The following is an 18,980-nucleotide window of genomic DNA, read 5'->3' as shown; positions in this document are numbered from 1 at the left end:
CCAGGATTCCAAAACACTGGCATCCTGAGGCGCTTCAGTACATACAGGGCCCCACTTCCGGGGACTGAGATTGAGTTGCTCTGAAATGAGGCCTGGGCTTTGGAATTTTTGAAAGATCCCTAGTGATTTCAAAACACAGACAAGTGAACATCCATCGGTTACCTCCTGTATGCACCCCACTTGGGGCCTGAACCCACAACCTAGGTATGTGTCTTGACCGGGAATCGAATGCAAAACCTTTTGGTGTACAGGATGATGCTCGAACCAAATGAGCCTCACCAGCCAGGGCTGTCTTTTCTTTATATGAAAAAATATAGTTACCCTCTTTTAACAGTTGTTAGATTTTCAGACCTGAAATCCGTTGGAATTTGACTAAATCACATGGATTAAAACATGAAAAGGCTTATTTTAACTGACTGCTGCAAACTCATGAATATTTCTCCTCACCTCAGTGTGGAAGATGTCATGTATACAAAACTTTCTTGAAAAACTACATTTCATTAAGGTACTAGAACGAGGATACAGGCTCACACTTTTTTCTGGGTGAAAGGAGGCATGAATATTCTGGCTTTGAGGTCTTAGTGCTGGCCTGAAAGCATCAGAGTGAGAGAGAATAATACAGGACTTCTAATCATGCTAAGAATCTGACAGGATCATCTAACAAGCATGTCAAACTCGTGGCTGGCGGGCTATATGCCTCATTTACTTAAATAAGGCATGTGGCCCGCCAACCGTGAGTTTGACATGCTTGGCTGCATGTCTGACAGCCTCTCCATAGACAGAGATGATCTCTACAATAACTAAGGAGGAAAGAACACCATAAAAGCAGCCTCGGAGTCATTTATGCTTGTTCTTGGGCTCACTTACTTTAGAATAATATTGTTTAGCGGTTGCTTCATCCTTTGTGGTCCCCAAGCCAAGCTGTAGGCACCGGGCAGGAGGCCATGGCCATGCCTCTGCTGATGAACTCCGGGAGACAGTCCGTGACCTGGGCTATCGTCGGGATGTGATGTCTTGCTCCTCATCGTAGTCGGCAACCCTGTTAGGACGTAAATTGTGAAATAAAAAGTTATGGTTTACATTTTCACAAGCAACATGTCCACAAATTGTCCTTGTGTCTAAAGTGATTTCCCCATTTCTACCTGTTTAACAAAGTTGTTGTGCAGTGAAAGGGAAACAACATAGTTAATACCGGGAAGAGTGGTTGCTTTACAGCTCCCTGTGATTATTCTCCTTGGGCTCAATAACCTAGAAAATGACTAGAACAGGAAAGAAAGGTTGTTTCCTTATAATATTAATATTTTAAACTTAACATCACTGTAGATTTCAACAATGGGGAAAGATATACTTTCTATTTCTTTGGATCATGTATTTAAACATGGACCTTAAATTTGGACCTTACTCACATAAGACCAGAAAGCACATTAAGAAAAACTTGCACATCTATCTTTGGTTAAAAATGGTCAATAAAAATAATTCATTCTGGCCCTAGCTGGTTTGGCTCAGTGGATAGAGCGATGGCCTGCGGACTGAGAGTCCCAGGTTCGATTCCAGTCAAGGGCACATGCCTGGGTTGCAGGCTCAATCCCTGGCCCTGGTCGGGGGTGCGCGGAAGACAACCAATCAATGTGTCTCTCACGTGGCTGTTTCTGTCTCTCTCCCTCCCCCTCTCCCTAAAAATCAATGGGAAAATATCCTTGGGTGAGGATTAACAACAACAAAATATAGCCCTAGCCAGTTTGGCTCAGTGGATAGAGCGCCAATCTGTGGACTAAAGGGTCTGGGTTCGATTTTGGTCACGGACACATGCCCAACATGCGGGTTTAATCCCCAGTAGGGGGCGTTCAGGAGGCAGCTGATCAATGATTCTCTCATCATTGATGTTTCTATCTCTCCCTCTCTGAAATCAATAAAAAGATATTTAAAAAATATAAGGGGACCGCCTGCTTGTGCTATTAAAAAAAAAATTCATTCTGTGTAACCCAGACACAGATATGGAGAATTGTGTGAAAATGAGATCTAATCACGTTAACCCTAATGGTATGGAGAATAGGAATGTAGACAATAATGTGAAGTTTCAAAGATTTTAAGAACTTTGTAAAATCTTCATTTTAATCAAATGGGCACTTGGGGATTTGGGACATTGGTGATCACACCTTTATGTGACCTGCTGTCTGGAAGCCAAGATGTTGGGAGGTGAGGGTAGAAGCAGCAGATTCATCCCCCATTGTCGTGGCTGCCTCCTGGGGGGCTGGGAGGGAAGGAGCCGTGGGCTCCATAGGGGCATTATTGGAGGGAAATGCATCAACATGGGCCTGTGCCACTCCAGGGGACAGCCACAGCTGTTTTTCCTGGTGTGTTGCTTTTGTACATGCTGGGTAAGTAAATGTAGGAAAATACATGGGCTCACAGAAAAGAAAGTTCCATGTTTTATGGAAATTTCCAAATATCTTATCAGATGTATGTGTTGGGAGTCTTTTAACCATTATTCTTATTTAACAGCCCTAATCAAGCTATATTGCAATTACGTATTTAGAGAACCCTGTGGCTAAGGATGCAGGAAGAAATGAATATTTAATATACATTTCTACTGTGCCAAGCCATGTTAAGTACTTTATATGCAATCTTTTTACAATCCTGCAGAAGTATGTTTTTCTTATAAATAAAGCAATTGATGCCCCCCAAAAGTTAAGAAACTTGCTGAAGCCCACTCAGCTGGTGTACAGAGCGAATACCACTGAAATCCTGAAAACCAATGGCACAGAGTTGTACTATCCGATATGGGACTACTTAATTAAAATCCAGTGAAATGTACAAGTCCAGTCCTCAGTTGCACTAGCCACATTTCCAGCCCTCCACAGCCGTCATTTACAATATTGCAGCAAGTCCTGCGGACACACCTGGCACAGAACGTGCAGCCGGTGTTTCTGCGAACACCTTCACCCAGCTTGCTTACCTTTTGGAAAAGGCGACGCACTTCGTAAAGAACTTCATGTTGTAGTAATACTCCACGAGGTTCCCTTGGGCGTAGACGTTTCCCCGCTCCGCGGCTTCCCGCAAGCAGTACAGGGCAGCCTCCGTGTCCTGGTGGATGCCGTGTCCGTACAAGTACATGAGCCCCAGGGCACCCTGGGACTCCAGGTTCCCATTGCCGCATGCTTCTGAATGCCAATAAAATGCCTTTACAAAAGCAGTTTCGTCTTGTTACTCACAAGGTGAAATTACAAGGGAATACCAGAAAGAAAAAAGTCTCTAATGATAAGATAGTACTGTTAATTCATCTCTAGGAAATAGTTCTAGCCCCTTGAAGGTATTTCAGGCTAGCATCAATTTCACGCCTTAGAGAGAGAGAGTGTAAGGTGAGCCCGCCTGACGACAGTGCAGGTGAGTTCGGCTCTCTTGGGTTTCAGGATTTTCCGATTTTCCACCGGAAGGATCCAGAAGGTGGGAAACTGGAATGGTGTCTGCAGGGCTTTGAGACAAACCTGCTACTAGGCACAGCGGGGAGGGACAGCTGTTGACGCTCAGGAAGTCAGAGCTCAGGTGGATCGCCGAGATGGGGCTTTCAAGGTCAAAGGCAACCAAGGGTAAAGGCTGCATGGGGGCCAGAAACATCTGATCAATACTCGGCTACGTGGATGTGAATTAGTTCAAAAACTAACTGGCTGCTCAGTTGTCCAAGGAGGGTCTTAGATTGTTTTGTGCCTCTTAGAAGTTTGTCCATAAAGCCTCTTACAAGTAGGACTCAGCCCTACATTTCCTTTCCCTATGAGGTTTTTTGGAAAATATTTCAGTCATGGTGATGAGAGAAATTATAATTCCATAAAAATCTTAAATGGATTTAATTTTCAATTAGTTCTTAGTATATTTTACTTACTAGTATCATTGTTCCTCAAATCAAATGTCATCATTTATTCACACTAAAAAGGATTTGGGCTTTATTTCAGGACTCTGGAAGCTCTCATGGAGTCACAGTTTGTGTAGCTTTTCTAGCATACCAATTCTCTCACATCCGGGGTCCCCTTTGGTAGAGGCAGGAAGGTAGCATTCACAGATGAGTAAAGGATGGAATGAGCTTTGAGATCTTAAAATTTACATTGTTTACATTTTAAAGAAATGTCAGAGAGATTCAAAACCGTATTCCTTATCACCCTCTTTTAAAAGAAAAATAGTGAGACAATCTAAATAGAATTCTAGCCAACATTTAAACAGATCAGCGTTACCTTTTCTAGCTCTTTGGGTTCCTTCGTTGAATAATACAACCCTAGGATACCCTGAGCCTTCACACTGGCTTTTGGATTCCCATTGTCCGCAGCAAAGAGCCAAAGTCTGGAAGGGAAAGACAAGGCAAGTGGTTATCTGTTTCAGTGTATGATTAAGACCAACACTCATTCTCAGGTAAGTACCTCTCAGCGTCCTCAATTGATCGGTTAATGCCTTTGCCTTCGTAATAAGCTCTTCCAAGGTTGTAAGCAGCTGCAAATTGTAAGTGTCTTGCTTTGGGACATGGAGAATCAACTATTTTCTTCATATATTCCACTCCTTTTTCCTTCCACAAAGGAAAAGAACAAACAAAAAAACCCAGTTTTTAGTTTTACCCAAACTAAATTCTTTCTCCCAATAATGTTGTAAAGCATTCACCCTCTGACATGATATAATTCCTGACTCTGTGCCCACGCAGAGTGTTGTCCTGGGGTGTGCAGGGCTAGAAATAAGGAAAGAAGTAAAGGCCATCGCCTGGAAAGGCATCCCGGGAGCTCTGGGATATAAGGCAGTTCCCTCACTTCACAGCCAGACTTGCATTACATTTCAATATGGTTTCCATTTTTCTCTCCTCCCTCCCAGCTTCTAGGCCTTATTCTGAATCAGCACAGTTCTTGGAATTGATCAAAGTGCAAAAACAGCTGTGATTTCTTTCACATTTGTAATTCTCACAGGATACGTGAGGCCCAAACAAATGCTGTCTTCCCTCTTCGAGCACACTGTTCCCTAAGTGTGCCAGTGATAATGTACCTCCAATATGCTAATGTTCGTAAGACATCCACATAGTCACAGAGTGCGCAGGAGACAGCCTGCCCACCAACAACACAGCTTTCACCCTCCAAACATCCATCAGACACAAGCCTTGAAACACTGCCAAGAAAATAATACTTGACGATCAAATACGTGTTTATATATTGCAATATCCCTCACTGCTTTCTCAAAGTGCTGTTGCTGGCTACATACCACAGTAGATGAGAAAATAAAGGTGTTTTACTTTTCGTGAGCCCCAGGTCATATGGATTTATTTTTGTGAGTGTATGAGGTAGGTATCTACCATTTTCCCTCCACCTGGATAGCAAGGACTTAATGGTAGCCAAGTGAAGTGGTGGTAAACCCTCCCATTGGTAGCCTTACATGGTTGCTCCTTCTTGCTGCTCAGTTCTTAGTTTAGGTGTCAGATAAAATGATGGGACCATACAGGGAGGAAAACTAATCCCAGAGCCAGTCTTCAGATTCATGTTAGGGAATGACCAACGGCCAAGAAATGGATAGAACTAGGAAAGCAATGAGCTGGTCTGACCGTAAAAGTAGGTACTTTGTGCTGGGGTGGAAAGTGAGTTGGGGAATGGAAATAATGCCAGCTCCACCTTTGGGCACTCTGGTACACTGGGATGTTGGAGGGAGGGTTCTCTACTAGAGGGCTGCCTGTGGGACAACCACGTTTCTGATAAAGCAAGGAAATGAAGAAAGTAGTCTGAAGAAAGGCTGAGGATCTGGGGGCCTCTACTTGCCAGCTGTAAGGCAGCTGGAAGAGGGAGAGGACAACCAATATGGAGTCAAGAGTATGTAAGAAGACAGATGACCAGAGAGGCATACATTTCTGTGTGGTGGCCAATATAATAAAGCTGGGAAGCCTGGCAGACCTAGTGAAGTCAAGGTTCCACGTGGCATTCCGGTACCAAGTTCAGATGGAGACATGTGCTCTGGCCTCTCGAGGCCTAGTGAAGCCCACTGATGGCAGTGGTCAGGCAACAGGATCCCTGGTGAGGGTTTGGAATGGCAGTTACTGGTTTGGAAACTAAAGACTTCACCAAGTAAATGGCCAACTAGATGGCTGTCCATGGGAACAGACCCAATTATGCCCCTTTCACCTTCAACATGGAAGTCTGTAAAAGTTTATAAAGATGGACAGGACATGATCAGATTTGAATTTTGAAAAGATGGCTTTGGCGGCTGTATGAATGAATTAGGGACAAGAGCAGAAGTTTTAAGGAAATACTTCCTAGTACTGTTTTTTAAAATTTTTCAATGTTTTTATTATGAATAAATATTGAGTTTTATGGAACTTTCAATATACTAAAACCATCATATGATTTCTTTTATTCAGGCTATTCAAGGGGTATATTATATTCATCGATTTTCTTATCAACAAATTATTAAATTTCTGGGCAAAATCTTACTTGGTTATTATATTCTTTTAACGGGTCTTCATTTTGTTTCTGACAAAGGCAAATATTTTCTTATCCTAACAGTTGCCACCATAACTTTTCTTGGAGAGACGTGATCTTTCTCTAGGAAAGTTCTCTGAAAAGCTCCTGAGGCGATACCCTGATAGCAGCATTGTCAACACAGGGCCACAGTTAATCAGTCAACACTGGAGGCTCCGCTGTGGGTCAGACACGGGTGTAAATCCTGGGGGATTCGGCAGTGAGGAAATAGACAAAACCGCCTAATTTTAAGGAGCTTACATTCCAATAGGGAGAAGGAAGTTAAGCAGTAACAACGGAGACCATCATCAAGTCTGTGAAGAATGGCCACAGAAAACCTTTCGGAGGAAGTGCATGGAACAGTGACCTGAATGAAAGGAAGGCAGACGAAGAGGTGACTAGACGACGTTGTGTGAGAAAATGGGATAAATTCATTTGAGGATCAGCAAAGGAGAGGGTTAAGGAAGAAGACACAGAAAGGGGAAAGGGTGGGGGAGGAAGAGTCCTCAGCAAGTTGAAGAATCCTGTGAGGTGGGGCAGCCAGTGAGAGGTGCTCGATAGATGGCAACTGAAATGACTGATGAGCAAGTTCAAGTTGTTCACTATGTGGGATCCGGTGTGGTCCCCCATGTTAGAAGCAATGCTACAAGCACAATCCTGTTTTATGCGATCATCAAAGACAACAGGCAGTGCCCTATGCCAGGGCAGAGATAATGGTATGGCCACAAAGATGAAGAGTATAGAGTAAAAATTTGGGAAGAAGAAGAAAAGCAGAAGTGACTGTGAGAACATAAACCTGAATATTTTAGATCAATTTTGAAGCTCTGATTATTTAAATCTTAAGGAATGAGTGAAATTGTCATAACATAACTTATTTTTTTTTGGGTGGGAGCATTGTTTAATATGATTTTCTTTGTGCTCAAACATATATGCCTAGTATATTTTCAATTTTGGTATCTCAAACAAGGAGTCTTAAAATTTCATGTTAGGAATTTTATGGTGTGGATGCTGCATAGTTTATAAAACTTACCTATTATATACTGACTATTATCTATCATGTCTAGAAATTAAATTTAATATTTTGTAAACTTATTTTTTAGCACATTTCCTTCATGTGGTCTGATGCTATGACATCTGGCACATATAGGCTCTGAATTATGATTTTCATATTAAACAGAGCTTTATTGCTATGGGATTATAATTTCTTTTCTTTTTTTTTTAAATATATTTTATTGATTTTTTACAGAGAGGAAGGGAGAGAGATAGAGAGTTAGAAACATCAATGAGAGAGAAACATCGATCAGCTGCCTCCTGCACATCTCCCACCGGGGATGTGCCCGCAACCCAGGTACACGCCCCTGACCGGAATCGAACCCGGGACCCCCCAGTCCGCAGGCCGACGCTCCATCCACTGAGCCAAACCGGTTTCGGCAGGGATTATAATTTCTACACTAAGTTTTAATGTGTTTCTAGGCTTCTTTGAACATCTTTGTTGATGCACTAAAAAAATACATGTCATTTTCTTAAGTACATATTTACTCTCTCTTAACAAGGAAATTTAGATTAATTACATTTGTCTGATGGCTGCAATAATTATGAGTTTCTTTCTTTTTATACAAAATGTTTAAACATACAGAAAAGTAGAAAAGATATACAACAAAAATTTGTATAACTACCATATAACTCAAGAGAGAAACCAAGATGGCGGCATAGGTTAACGCCGGAGTTTGCTGCCTCGAACAACCACTTCAAAAATACAACTAAAAGACAGAATGGACATCATCCAGAACCACAGGAAGGCTGGCTGAGTGGAAGTTCTACAACTAGGAGGAACCGAGAATCAGAGGAGGCGCAGTGCTGAAGTAAAATACTAAAGTGCGGAGTGCGCGCGGCGCGGGCTGGTGGCTGAGGGCGCGGTTGACTGTTTCAATCCGGAGGGAGCCTCAGACTCTGAGCTCCAGACCCGGGCGAGTCTCTAGGGACCCAGACTCAAACGGGAGAAGCAGGACTGTCTGGCTACGGTCCCTCCGAGGTTTGCAGCGGTTGCTGGGACAGAGAGGCAGAGCCCCTGGGGACGGACTGAGAGCAGCCATAACTGCTCCCTCCTCCGCCCTGTTGATCCCATGGGACCCGCCCCGCCCAAGCCCTGCACAGAGGCATTTGCCGGATAGCCTCAGGCAAAGGCTAGATTAGCACCTCCCTAGAGGACACAAGTTCTTCCACTGCAGACACAGCTGATTATCACAGCCAGTCGGCCTGGAGGTCAAATCCCTCTAGTATTAACTACAACAATCAAGGCTTAACTACAACAAGACTGTGCACAAAGACCACTAGGGGGTGTACCAAGAAAGCGTAAAAAATGCAGAGACAAAGAAACAGGACAAAACTATCAAGGGAGGATATTGAGTTCAGAACCACACTTTTGAGGTCTCTCAAGAGGCTTCTAGAGTCTGTCGATAAACTTGATGAGATGTACAGGAAATCTAATGAGACCCTCGATGGTGTGATAAAGGACCAACTAGAAAGTAAGCATACACTGAATGAAATAAAGAATATTATACAGACTCCCAACAGCAGACCAGAGGAGTGCAAGAATCAAGTCAAAGATTTGAAATGCAAAGAAGTGAGAAACACCCAACCGGAAAAGCAAAATGAAAAAAGAACCCAAAAATACGAAGATAGTGTAAGGAGCCTCTGGGACAGCTTCAAACGTACCAACATCAAAATTATAGGGGTACCAGAAGATGAGAGAGAGCAAGATACTGAAAACCTATTTGAAGAAATAATGACAGAAAACTTCCCCCACCTGGTGAAAGAAATATACTTACAGGTCCAGGAAGCGCAGAGAACCCCAAACAAAAGGAATCCAAAGAGGACCACACCAAGACACATCATAATTAAAATGCCAAGAGCAAAAGACAAAGAGAGAATCTTAAAAGCAGCAAGAGAAAGAAACTCAGTTACCTACAAGGGAATACCCATACGACTGTCAGCTGATTTCTCAACAGAAACTTTGCAGGCCAGAAGGGAGTGGCAAGAAATATTCAACATGATGAATAGCAAGAACCTACAACCAAGATTACTTTATCCAGCAAAGCTATCATTCAGAATTGAAGGTCAGAGAAAGAGCTTCACAGATAAGGAAAAGCTAAAGGAGTTCATCACCACCAAACCAGTATTATATGAAATGCTGAAAGGTATCCTTTAAGAAGAGGAAGAATAAGAAAAAGGTAAAGATACAAATTATGAACAACAAATATGCATCTATCAACAAGTGAATCTAAGAATCAAGTGAATAAATAACCTGATGTACAGAATGAACTGGTGATTATAATAGAATCAGGGACATAGAAAGGGAATGGACTGACTATTCTTGGGGCGAAAAGGGGTGTGGGAGATGCGGGAAGAGACTGGACAAAAATCGTGCACCTATGGATGAGGACAGTGGGTGGGGAGTGAGGGCGGAGGGTGGGGTGGGAGCTGGAAGGAGGGGAGTTATGGGGGGGAAAAAAGAGGAACAAATGTAATAATCTGAACAATAAAGAATAAAAAAAAAAGCCTCAAGAAAAAACAAAAAAAAACAAACAAAAAAAAACTACCATATAAATTATCAGTAATATTTTGCTATATTTGCTTCTATTTTTTTTGCTTTGTTTCAAGTTATCTGCAGATGTAAATATCAGTACAGTTCACACCTAAATATTTCAGTATGCTTTACAAGAGAAGTTCTTCTGTACAAATACCAGATGTGTCACTTCTAAATAATGTTATATAAAATTTATATATACAAATTTATTGCATGGGGCACTTCATGATAGCACATAATTTAAAATAATAACAATGTTTATATTTGATGGCAGAATTTGTAATGATCCTATTTTTTGCTTATTTTCTAGCTTTTTTTTTCTCCATGTTTATGTAGCTTTGAAAATACAGGAAAGCATATTAAAAGAGAAAATTATTGGCATCTAATGGTAGCAAGAAGAACGAGCAAAAAAGAAATTTTGTTTTTCACACAAATGAAAAATGACTAGTGCTATCCTTTGAATGCTAAAAGGTTAAAGATTACTGAACTATAAGGATAGAAATGTATGATTAAAATGTGAATAATTTCAATTGTATCAGATAATCCATTAACAATGAAATCTTAAACATTGCAAACAAATCAATAACTTACAGCTTTTACAGCTGTCCCCAGCCCATCATAATACATTACGCCCAGCTGGTAAATTGCTTGATGATCATGGTCCTTGATTTCTTCAAACTGTTCTAATGCTTCTTCATACCATCCCTGCAAGCTCACAGGAAATACTGAATTATTATTATCTTAAAGTAATCCCAGTCATTTAATTCCCACCCAAATCTAGCCAGTAGCACCAAATAAACCAAGAAAAGACAGCCACAAATTTATGGACTTTGCAAGTTAAGTCACTGACAACAGTCAACACACTATAAAGTCAATTAAATAGACCTAAACATGGCAACTGAGGGAAGTGACCAGTAGGAATTTAGGTAAGATTCTCTTTGGCTTTCACTCTTACTCTTGCCTATTGCCAATCCTCTCTTGAAATGACAGCTTAGCCGACTGCTCAATCTAGCCTGCCACCTCCCCCGCCACTCCTGAAGTCTGAGAAATATCAGAGCTGGGACCAAAGCCTCGGAGAAGATTTGAGACATCCTATCGAATAAAAGGGTAATATGCAAATTAACTGTCACTCCGCCACAAAGATGGTGGCGCACATAGCCACAAGATGGAGGCACCCAGTCCCCTCAGCCTTACCGCTGGCATGTCCGGTCCAGTCAGCCCTGCTTGCCCCTCGCCGAGAGCAGACACCAGGGCCCTGCTTGCCCCTGGCCACAGAGGCGAGCCAGAGAGCAGACAGGCAGATCCACAGAGAGCAGAGAACCACGGGGAGTGGGCCTAAGCCGTCAGTAGGACATCCCCTGAGGGTTCCCAGATTGGAGAGGGTGCAGGTCGGGCTGAGGGACCTACCCCCCGATGCACAAATTTCATGCACCGGGCCTCTAGTTGTAGTATAAAATCTATTCTTACACTATAAATTAAAAATCTGTTTATATTTTTGCCCCAAATATTTAATATCATCTATAAAACATTTTCATGTTCATAGTAACTGAAGCCCCTGATTCTTACCTTGTACTTAAGGGTAGTTTATATGTTCCTCTACACCAGAGGTCGCCAACCGGTGGTCCGTGAGGTCCGAAAGGTTGGCGGCCGCTGCTCTACACAGAGTAAGGAGGGAACTGCCCTCTGTCCACATTATGCTGACGTACCCTGCGGGTAGGTCAAGAAGGGACTGTACAGGCTATCACTTGAGAATATACAATAAAAATGTGCATAACTGCCACATAAATTCTTAGTAATAACATTTTTCTACCTTGGCTTCATCTATTTTTTTAATAGTAGTGAATATCCTTATGAAGGACATTGGCTGTTATTAAACATCCACTATTATTATGGCTCATGTCCTTCAGTTTTGCGGTTTTCCAGCTGAGAAGACATGGAAAAACAAGCGTGTGATTCTCGAAAATTAACTGCCTCCCATACTTCCTATAAAAACCCACATGTTCTGTATCATCACTTTAAGGCTCCTTGGCAGTTAGACAAATCCGGTAACAAACATGCTATGGTGTGAGGGACTAATATGGGATTTTATATTTTTAATCCACCATGAAAACGCCTCACACTAAAGAATGCGTCATTTGTAGTGGTAGAAAGAGAGTCTTTTACTGAATTGGAAGGTCATTATTAGGAAGAGCAGGCCAGAGAAAAACAGCTTTTGGAAAACACAAAAATAATTAAATTTCTCTTTTCATAAACTGTCATTAATTAACCAATTGATAAAAATTAACAAAAACTACCCCAAAATCCTAAGAAATATTTATTTATTTTAAAGAGCACATATCAATGAGTAAATGACTGAGCTGTTAAGACTAATTTTCCTTTCTGGCTAATGTTGGGCTTAGATGTGAGAGGGCTGGAAAAGTTAGATTATGCAAAGGAAAGTAAGAAAGTTCTTTCGGTTTCCATTATTTTAAATACCATAAACAGCTGGAAGATCTCAAATAAACACTTTCAACCCAAACTTCTCCTTCGAGAACATGTAAGTTTCTACTTTGAAATCTGTCTACTTGGATGACTAATGGGCATTTTATTTTTATTTTATTTTATTTTAATATATTTTATTGATATTTTTTTTACAGAGAGGAAGGGAGAGGGATAGAGAGTTAGAAACATTGATGAGAGAGAAACATCGACCAGCTGCCTCCCGCACACCCCCCACTGGGGATGTGCCTGCAACCAAGGTACATGCCCTTGACCGGAATCGAACCTGGGACCCTTCAATCCGCAGGCCGACGCTCTATCCACTGAGCCAAACCGCTTAGGGCGACTAATGGGCATTTTAAACATAACATGTCCAAAAACTGAACTCTTGGTCATCACCTCAATACTCACTCTTCCCCAGTCTCTGTTTTTCAGTCCATTATACCACTGTGTCTCCAGAATAAATCCAGGACCCAGCTCCACTGCTATAACTCTGGTCAAGATTACCAACCTCTCTTGCCTGAACTGGTGTAATTTCACCCTGAACTAGTTCTATGCCTGCCTTCTAATCCGTTCACCACAGACTGAAAACCCTCCAATGGCTTCTTACTACATTTTAAGCAACGCTCATCTAGAGCCGTCTCTGCCTTGCTTATTCCACATCGGTCTCCTTTAGATCTCAAAACTTCCTCATCGATGAAATGTGTTATTTGTTCTCTCTCTGGAACACACTTCCACTGGCTGTTTGCATTGTGTTTCCTTTTCTGCAAATGTTAGTTTCAACAACAGGTCTTTCCACCCTATGCCTAAGTTATTCTCTATTGTTGTATGCAGTTAATTCCTTTCATAGTACTTTTCCTTATTTTTAATTATACATATATTCATTTTCTTCCCCTTCTGGACTGTAACCTTTGTGAAATGGGGACCATTCTGATTCCCTCTTCATTTTATAGCACATAATAGCGAAGCCTTATGAAGCACTTATTAGGTGCCAGGCCGTTTTACAATTAATATATCCTCACAATAGTTCTATGAAACACACATTATTACCCCCCTTTTACAGATGAGAAAACTGAGGCACCAAGAGGTTAAGGATTTGTGCCCAAGGATAAGCAATTAAAAAGCAATAGAGCCGGGTTTAAGAGATCAACCGAAGGACTTGTATGCATGCATATAAGCATAACCAATGGACACAAGACACTGGGGGGTAGGGGAAGCCGGGGGAAGGTCAAGGAGGGGGAGGAGAAAAAAAAAGGAGACATATGTTGTACTCTTTGTAATACCTTAAGCAATAAAACAAATTTTTTTAAAAAAAGCAATAGAGCCATATTCAAACCTATGTGCAAAGCTAAGAGATCCTTCACTTAACCGTTATGTTGTGCTATTCTCAGTTACAGGGGCACGACTGGTCCTCAACAAATACTTGTTGCCAGAATGAATGAAGGAGCCATCAAAAGATTAGAGAGTAAGTGGGGTATAGGTGAATAGCTGCCCAAATATTCAATGGATGGTGAGGGATTAGAGACAGCTGTTCCCTTTCACACCTTCCCTCAGGTTCAGTGAAGAACTAAAGCTGTATTACTGACATTGGAGTGAAAATATTTTAGATGATATTAGATATTTTGGGCAAAAATATAAACATTAGATTTTTAATTTTATACCAAAACTAGAGGCCTGGCACATGAAATTCGTGCATGGGTACGGTCCCTAGGCCTAGCCTGTGATCAGGGCCATCTTCCCTGGCTGCTGGCAGCCAGCCCCACCCCCTGCCACCACCCACCCCTGGTTTCCCGTTTGCCAATCAGAGCCTGCTGGCCCAGGGAAGGGACCAAGAGGTTGGCTGGCAGGCCCCGATCGGTTGATCAGAGCCTGCGGGCTGGGGGAAGCTCCCGCATTGAGCATCTGCCCCCTGGTGGTCAGTGCGCGTCATAGCGACCGGTAGTTCCGCTGTTCGGTTGATTTGCATATTACTCTTTTATTATATAGGATGTCTCCTATAAATGATTTTCATTAGAATGTCTTTATGGAGAAAGCCCAGATAGCTCCTTAAACTGATACCAGCATATCACACTTGAAGCCACAACTGTAATCTGTGGAATTTGACAGAATTTCCCTGATATTACAAAGGAAGGAACTGTAGGAGATATTTTGCTATGAGGATCTAACAGCAGCATTAAATGAAATAAAAACAAATAAACAAAGACTGATACCTCTTCAAAATATAGTTGACCTCGCAGGAAATAGGCCATAGCATCCCCTCTTACTATTCTTTCCTTCAAGAGCTGCAATGCCTGATCCACCAAACTAGCATGGCTGTAACGGTCTGATTTAAGAAAGGTAAAGAATTATAACTTTCACACAATATGAATTTTCTCTCTTCAAGTCAACAATTATACAGAATTCATCTGACACTTTACACTAGTTTCCTTCCTAGTCCTCATTCCTCCTTGGCTAAAGGAGAAAGTATTATCATGGGCCCTAACACCACGCCTCATACAATCAAGAAGTATCTGTTGGTTGGTTTTCAGAGTAACCCAGTTTACCACTAGGAGGAGCTCTAGCAAGCAGTCTGTGTGCAATTCTTTGGGCAAAGTCATCCATGGGCGAGTGAAATTCTTCATCTGAGGCTTAATTAGAGCTATTCTAACCAAATGAGCTAACCATCCCCAATTTAATTTTTTAAAAGACCATAGAAAAAAATGGTAGCTTTAAAGGCCAATTTCAAGTCAAGTATGGCATTGTCCTCCTTAACAGACAAGCCATCTAGCTTCCCTTTTCCAGAAGAGGGTCCTAAACCCCTGAATGTAAACTCAGGCTCGGGCTCCGTGAAACTTCCCAGCTAATGATTTGCTAACCAGAGGCGTGAAACCGCAATTTCGCATATTCCTACAGGAAAGCTAGAAAGGACTGTAAAGTTAACCCCCGCCTTGACAGCAGTAAGACTTATATTTCTTGTCTCTTTTTTCTCTGGTGTACCGATTAGCCTTTAGTGAAAATATTATCAGAATTTGTACCAGTCTTGTCCTTTGTGCATTGGAAGAAGCTGTAGTTCCTGGCAGCATCCTGGGATAGAGAGGTATAGAGGGGGTCCTCGGGCAACTTTTCACTGGTCAACTGCATCCTGTTTCCACGCGTATTCTGTAAAGGAACATAAAAAATAAGACAGAAATATCTTCCTCCAGAAAAACTTGAAAAGACACTCCCATCCCCACTTGGCACTCATGAAAAGCAACCTCCCCACATTTCTCGGGGTAGGGCACCAAACTACCAGCCCTGGTGGTGAATATTCCTTCTTAGGAAACCAGGGCCCTGTGTAGCTATGAGAAGAAGCACAGCCATCCTCCATGCCTGTGTCCACAGCATGGGATTGATGATGAGAGCTCTCTGCACATCCTCTGAGTTTACCTGCTGCAACGGGTCCCCTCCCCCGCCACAGCTGCTGCCACTAGTAGGACTTGGTGACACTGCCCACAGATATAGTTCTTGTGCTCGAGTACCTTCCTATTGCCCTGTATCTGAATCTCATCAGGCTAATAATCCATTTCACACCAAAGCATTTGTCTGTTCTACCTGGGAATACGCTTTATTTTAGCTGTGTTGCTCAGTTTCTTCATCCTGTCTGTATTGGATTGCCATGCCGTAAGACAGATCGCGGTTCAATGGAAAATCAGAGCCTTCATAAAAAATGTAGGGGCCACCTCATCTGGGATGAAGGAGTCCAGGTTGGCCCAGGCTGAGGATAGTGAGACCGCAAACTCGGTTGTTGCTATGCTTTTTGTTTACTCCTCCGCATTCTATAGTTACAGCTGGCCTTCACCAATCAGGAGCAAGCTTCCAGCGGAGGTTCCTGATTGGTGGTGAAGGGCACTCAGCAACTCTTTAGTGCAGTGGTTCTCAACCTTGGCTGCACCTTAGAATCACCTGGGAATCTTTTTAAAATCCTGATTTCTGGGCCTCATCCTCCAGAAATTCTGTTTCTTTGTTACTAATGTTGTGGCTCCACCCCATAACAAAGAAATAGAATTTCCGGAGGATGAGGCCCAGAAATCAGGATTTCAAAAAGATTCCCAGGTGATTCTAATGTGCAGCCAAGGTTGAGAACTACTGCTTTAGTGTGATTGGAAAGTTCCATTTCTACAATTTTATGACACTATTTTGGATAATAAATTGCTTCATTAATGAGAAGGAAGTGGCCCTAACTGGTTTTGCTCAGTGGCGGCGCCCCAGGTTCGATTCTGGTCAAGGGCATGTACCTTGGTTGCGGGCACATCTCCAGTGGGAAGTGTGCAGGAGGCAGCTGATCGATGTTTCTCTCTCATCGATGTTTCTAACTCTCTATCCCTCTCCCTTCCTCTCTGTATCTGTAAAAAAATCAATAAAATATATTTTTTAAAAAATGAGAAGTGCAGGAAAGGGAGATAATTCAGTATATTGGGCGGGGAAAAGCAATTAAGTATCTGTGATTTTGGAATAGTCACTAATATTTTTAAGAGGCCATTTCCTCACCTGTAGTTTGGATTATCAGTAGTTTGAACTAGAGGATTTCAAAATGTCTGATCCTAGATATGTAACATTCTTTAGGAAAGAAGAGCAAGAGGTGAAGTGACCTTCTCACCACTTCATTTCAGCGGTGCACACTATTAACGTGACTGATCACTGATGATGTTCACAATTATCTGGCCAAGGCAGTGTTTCACAGGTTTCTCTGCTATAAAAATACTTTTTCCCCCTTCCCATGCTCTACTCTTTGGGAGGAAGTCATTATGTGTAACCCACACTCCAGAGGGCAAGGTGGGGGAGGATTCTCGCCACTTCCTGGAGTGGGGAGTGTCTACATGAAGACTTTGGAATTCTTTTGTGAGGAAGAGTTGTCTTTTCGCTCTCATTTCTTTATCGATTCAATCATTTACATCAGTACAGACTTAAGGATATCTATTTTATTGAATTATAATCCAACAGTACATTATTGTGTTGTCCACATTGCTTTGGACAGTGGGAGCTCTTTTAGGTTGACTTCTGTGACCCTTTGACCTTCCTGGATTACCTCACAAATTCTTACTCAGTCTTCAAGACAGTCCATTTGGTCACTTAGTCAGCTGTTGGAAGCTACCCATTGTCTTCACTATCAGAGAAGTGTAAACAAGGAGCCCGCAACGCTGGAGAACCTTGAGCCCTGGCAAGGGCCAGAGCTATGCACCAATTATTTAGTCGCAGAGTAAATCTTTACGAATACTTACTGACCTTTAAGATACTCTGTCTGTTACTGGAATTGCCTAAGGGCTATATGTGCATCCAAAATTGAATAAAAGGTTGGCAAGGCCTGGGCACCAGTGGAAGTCCTTCCCCTTGCGTTGGGCTTCCTGCCTAGCCCCCATATTTCCAAATTATTATGTCTTGTCTTGTCTCTGTCATTTGTGTGCAGCCCTTCTCCAGATCCCGAACCCTGAACCACTTGGGACGTGGCTCGCACAGTCAGCATTCAATATATTTTTTAAAACTCTCACTCTAAATGACATCCTCCTTCTGGAAACATACTTACCTGCAAATTAAACTTAAGTGAAACTATCACTGCTTAGAAGAGTGCCTGTTGTGAATATGCATCTTAGACCATCTTCCTTTTAAGAAAATTGATCCCACTGGTTGCATGTTTACTAAAAACTCCAGTTACTTCCCAATAAAACACTGTCCTCTGTGGGGAGTGACTATGGTGTTTGGACAGGTTCAAGCTTTGGACTAATGAGAGGGCATGGTCCTCTCCTGGCAAAGCCACGTGCAAGTCCCAGCTTGGAGGGCAAAGCTCTCCCAGCACAGTTACAGCCAAAGGCTATGGTGGTAAGCTTGACCTACGGTCTGAACCTGTGGTCCCAGGTGGATGAGTGATGTGGGCTTGATAGAGTTCAGGTGCATGTACCTGAGTAGATTTGAAAAGCACGAGAATGTTGTAAACATCTTGACCACGCCCTTACTTTGCCTCCTGGAATCTGGCTATAAAATGAAGACACAGCTTTCAGGGTGTGGCGCTGTCGTTAGCGCTCCATCAGAGAGGACAATGTCCACCCAGACCCAGCTTTTTTCTTCTGTCTGTCTTTTCTCAATCCTTCACCGCCCCCTCAGGCTCACCAAACCTGGCTGAGCTGGCTCGGCACAGTCCTCAAGCACTGATTCTGCTCCACCAGCTTTGTTCAGTTCTTGGAAAGCTTTGGGGTCCATTACTAAGGGTAAGCCAGCTATCCAGACAACACAAATATTTTTTCTGAAACAATATGAGCAATAGAGACGTACACAGTGAGTAAAGGGAGAAAAGCTTTAAAAACTACTCACAAAATTCCCTTTCCTGGGAAAGCTTACATATGTACCAGGAAGTTAACAATAATTATCAGACTTAATGCATGTTTTAAAGGAAAAGGATGTGATAGGGAGGCACATTTATCACACAGATATCCCAT

General features: G+C 42.3%; 1 protein-coding gene across 1 annotated transcript in view; it reads right to left on the bottom strand.

The window, feature by feature from the left end:
* Positions 1-18,785, bottom strand: part of LRP2BP (LRP2 binding protein) — a 25,292-nt gene extending 6,507 nt beyond the window's left edge. Inside the window, 10 exon segments of the mRNA XM_023757182.1 lie at positions 868-937; positions 939-1,009; positions 1,012-1,039; positions 2,957-3,180; positions 4,224-4,329; positions 4,407-4,549; positions 10,648-10,761; positions 14,745-14,857; positions 15,549-15,672; positions 18,655-18,785. Coding sequence (XP_023612950.1) covers positions 868-937; positions 939-1,009; positions 1,012-1,039; positions 2,957-3,180; positions 4,224-4,329; positions 4,407-4,549; positions 10,648-10,761; positions 14,745-14,857; positions 15,549-15,672; positions 18,655-18,744 — 1,083 coding nt within the window. The 5' untranslated portion in view covers positions 18,745-18,785.
* Between the last annotated feature and the right edge of the window lie 195 nt (positions 18,786-18,980).

The sequence above is a fragment of the Myotis lucifugus genome, unplaced genomic scaffold (genome assembly GCF_000147115.1).
Source record: "Myotis lucifugus unplaced genomic scaffold, Myoluc2.0 scaffold_102, whole genome shotgun sequence".
NCBI lineage: Eukaryota > Metazoa > Chordata > Mammalia > Chiroptera > Vespertilionidae > Myotis > Myotis lucifugus.
This window is presented reverse-complemented; position numbering and strand designations above follow the sequence as displayed.